Below are 3,175 nucleotides of genomic sequence, written 5' to 3' on the forward strand. Positions count from 1 at the left end.
TGAAATTTCTGTCCCAGATGATCCCTCACTAATTTCTTGACCTCCATGGATATGGCAAATGAAACACACATATCTGAAGGTTGAAAGCTAACATGCAAAAGTGAGAGAAGACCTGTGACAAACATTTGCTTTTCTGGGTCTAGGTTGACTGTCATGCTGGTACTGACTTGGAAGTTTCATTCTTACTGCCCAGTTTTCATAATGTTCTAAGGTGCTATGCATACTATTTAAGGAAATGATTAATCATCAGTCTTACCCCACCTTGAACTTTCTGAGCTACAGGAACCACAAGGCTGCAAACATGTGCATGGGTGTAATAGTGGCACAAATAGCACAGGTGTAACCAACCCCTTCCTGGTTGGATTCAAGGACAACTTTACATGTTAAAACCCATAACTGGTACCAACACTGGAGTAAATAAACTTCTCGTTGGACAAGTCATAGGCCAAAGAGGAGAACATACTTCTATCATTTTACTAAATGTTCACTGTTAAATCAACTCTTAGTAATTTATCACTATACCCACAAATTAATGCATCACTCAAACTTTATCATTTGTTTTGCAGTAAATGGCAAGTCCGACAGAGTCTTCCAAGTAGACATTGTTCAGAGAATAAAAGACTGCAAAATATTAAGATAATAAGAGTCTATAAACATCCATACCTAATGGGACATCTGTATCACATCTGCTTTCCTCAAGTCTCAGACATTATTGTAAAATATCAGGGGGAAAAAGTATAAGATATTAGAAAGGTGGATGACTGTAAATAAAGAATTTTCTGGATACAGCAAAGAAGTTACACATATAAACTTACAATGCGTGATGGTATACACAAACCTGTGCAAACTTGAGCTGGACAAAAATTTCATGAGAGAGGGGGAAGTTGGCAGGAAGTCTCACCCTTCACTCAAGAGTTATTTGTCAATTGATAGCTGGGAGGAGAGAGAAAGCCAGTTTTCTTTAACTATGTTGCCCAGGGTAGGTAACTACACTCCAGTGGAAGTCCATGATGGTATCACAAGATGTACTTGATTTTTTTTTAAATAAAGGACACAAAATTTGGTGGTGATGGAGGGTGGGTATTGGAGGAGTTAGAAGATAGTTAGGAATATGACTAAAATAAGATATAAGAAATTCTCAGAAAACTAAAAAAAAGAAAGAGAAAAAAGTAAAAGTAATAAACATTAAATAAAGCTTGAGTCTAAGGAGTTGAGCCTATTGGTTGGATCAATGGGTCTATCATTGACAGGAAAATGTGTATGTTTCATACACATTATATATCACTTCTCTTTTGTATTATGTCATCTATCATCTATCATCTTTTGGTATTTCTTACAGAAAACAAATGAGTGCTTATAGGGAGTGAATTAAATTTATTAAAACTCTAATTGGTTCTAGAGATAAGAAAAAGCATATTTGGGTATATTTGGGTAAGAAATGAATCCATTTAACTTTTGATAGCTTAAACTGTGATGCTTTATTTTTCCATTTTGTGCTGCTAAAAATAAAATAATGTTGCTATGGGAGCTGAAATTCTGCATCAGAGTTATTAAGTACAGTCTTTGAGAAGATAATTTGCAAAAATGGAAAATCAAATCATCTTAAGCCGAGCAGTGCTGGTGTATGCCTTTAATCCCAGCACTCAGGAGGCAGGGGTAGTTAGATCTCAATGAGTTTAAGGCCAGTCTGGACTGCATAGCAATCTCCAGGACAGGCTCCAAAGCTACACAGAGAAACCCTTTCTCAAAATCCACCGGCCCTCCCAAAAGAATCAACTCTAAACTACAAGGATTCCAATATGTTTGTGCAAGCATTAACATTTTTCTGAAGCAAATGAGTAGTGAATAGCAATTTTCCATTTCCTGTTTGAACCAATTAAGTCAATCATACATGACAAATCCTGATATTAGACCATATACAATTTTTGGAGTTTTTATACTCACTTTAGTTTATACTGGTTTGAGAATTCTTTGGTGTCTCTGAATGATGTGAAGCAGAATGGCAGTTGATCATAACTTAATCTTGTAAGCATAGAAAACTTTAGATGTGTTCATTTTTGGCATCAAGTTCATACCTACTAAAAATTTCAGGGAACCGGGTAGCCAACGGCCTGAGGAGCAACATGCCTAAGTTTTATTGTGACTACTCTGATACGTATCTGACCCACGATTCTCCATCTTTGAGAAAGACACACTGCAGTGGTCGGAAACACAAAGAGAATGTGAAAGACTACTACCAGAAATGGATGGAAGAGCAGGCCCAGAGCCTGATTGACAAAACAACGGCTGCATTTCAACAAGGAAAGATACATCCAGCTCCAGTCTCTCCTCCTCCTGCGGGGGCCATGATCCCACCTCCCCCCAGTCTCCTGGGTCTCCCTCGCCCTGACATGATGCCTGTACTCCACATGGGAGGCCCTCCCATGATGCTGATGATGGGCTCTCCTCCTCCTGGGATGATGTCCGTGGGACCTGCTCCTGGAATGAGGCCACCCATGGGAGGCCACATGCCCAAGATGCCTGGGCCTCCAATGATGAGACCTCCTGCTCGACCTATGATGGTGCCCACTCGGCCTGGCATGACTCGGCCAGGCAGATAAGAGCAGAAAGGCTCTTTATCACTTTTGTACTTCTTGTTCTGTTTCACCAGGAGATGACGGTGCTGAGCCTGGGTGTTTTCTAGTTGCATGACAGGAAGGCTTCCCCTTCCGAACAGAGAGAAGTGGGACAAAAACAGTGCAGCTTTCACTGATATTGTGAAATGTGAAAATAAAATTGTCAGCTGTTTTAGTTAAAAAACAAATTTCAGTTTGTCAGCAATATTTGAAAACACTCTACTATTGTAAAATTACTTTAAATATTTCATACATAACATTTCTAATTTTAACTTAGTACATTCTAGGTGAATTCAGCTCCTCAATAAGGACTACATAGTCCTAAATTTGTTTAGATAGTTTTGATTGAAAATAGAAAAATTAATCTGGAGAAACCCCTTGAGTTAGTAATTCTATCTTCCACATTTAACACAGATTGGTTGAAGGACTGAGAAACTAGATGGCTTATCTGAGATTGTATAATAGTAAGAGTGGAGGTGGGAAATGAGTCTTAAATCCTGCTTAAGCTGGAATGGCAGTGCATGACTGGACCATGGATGAGGTTGCATGAAGTCTCTTTC

At 38.9% G+C, this 3,175-nt stretch overlaps 1 protein-coding gene across 1 annotated transcript; it reads left to right on the forward strand.

Annotated features, from left to right (window-relative positions):
* Positions 1 to 2,123: 2,123 nt before the first annotated feature.
* LOC114707595 (U1 small nuclear ribonucleoprotein C-like) lies at positions 2,124 to 2,637 on the forward strand. Its single transcript, XM_037203421.1, has one exon. It carries the CDS (start codon positions 2,124 to 2,126, stop codon positions 2,598 to 2,600), a length of 477 nt encoding a protein of 158 aa, XP_037059316.1. The 3' UTR covers positions 2,601 to 2,637.
* Positions 2,638 to 3,175: the final 538 nt, after the last annotated feature.

This window comes from Peromyscus leucopus, chromosome 3 (assembly GCF_004664715.2).
Source record: "Peromyscus leucopus breed LL Stock chromosome 3, UCI_PerLeu_2.1, whole genome shotgun sequence".
Classification (NCBI taxonomy): Eukaryota; Metazoa; Chordata; class Mammalia; order Rodentia; family Cricetidae; genus Peromyscus; species Peromyscus leucopus.

What these genes read in the sequence shown, in the direction of transcription:
- LOC114707595 (XM_037203421.1), top strand. Translation starts at nt 2,124, where the DNA reads ATGCCTAAGTTTTATTGTGACTACTCTGATACGTATCTGACCCACGAT.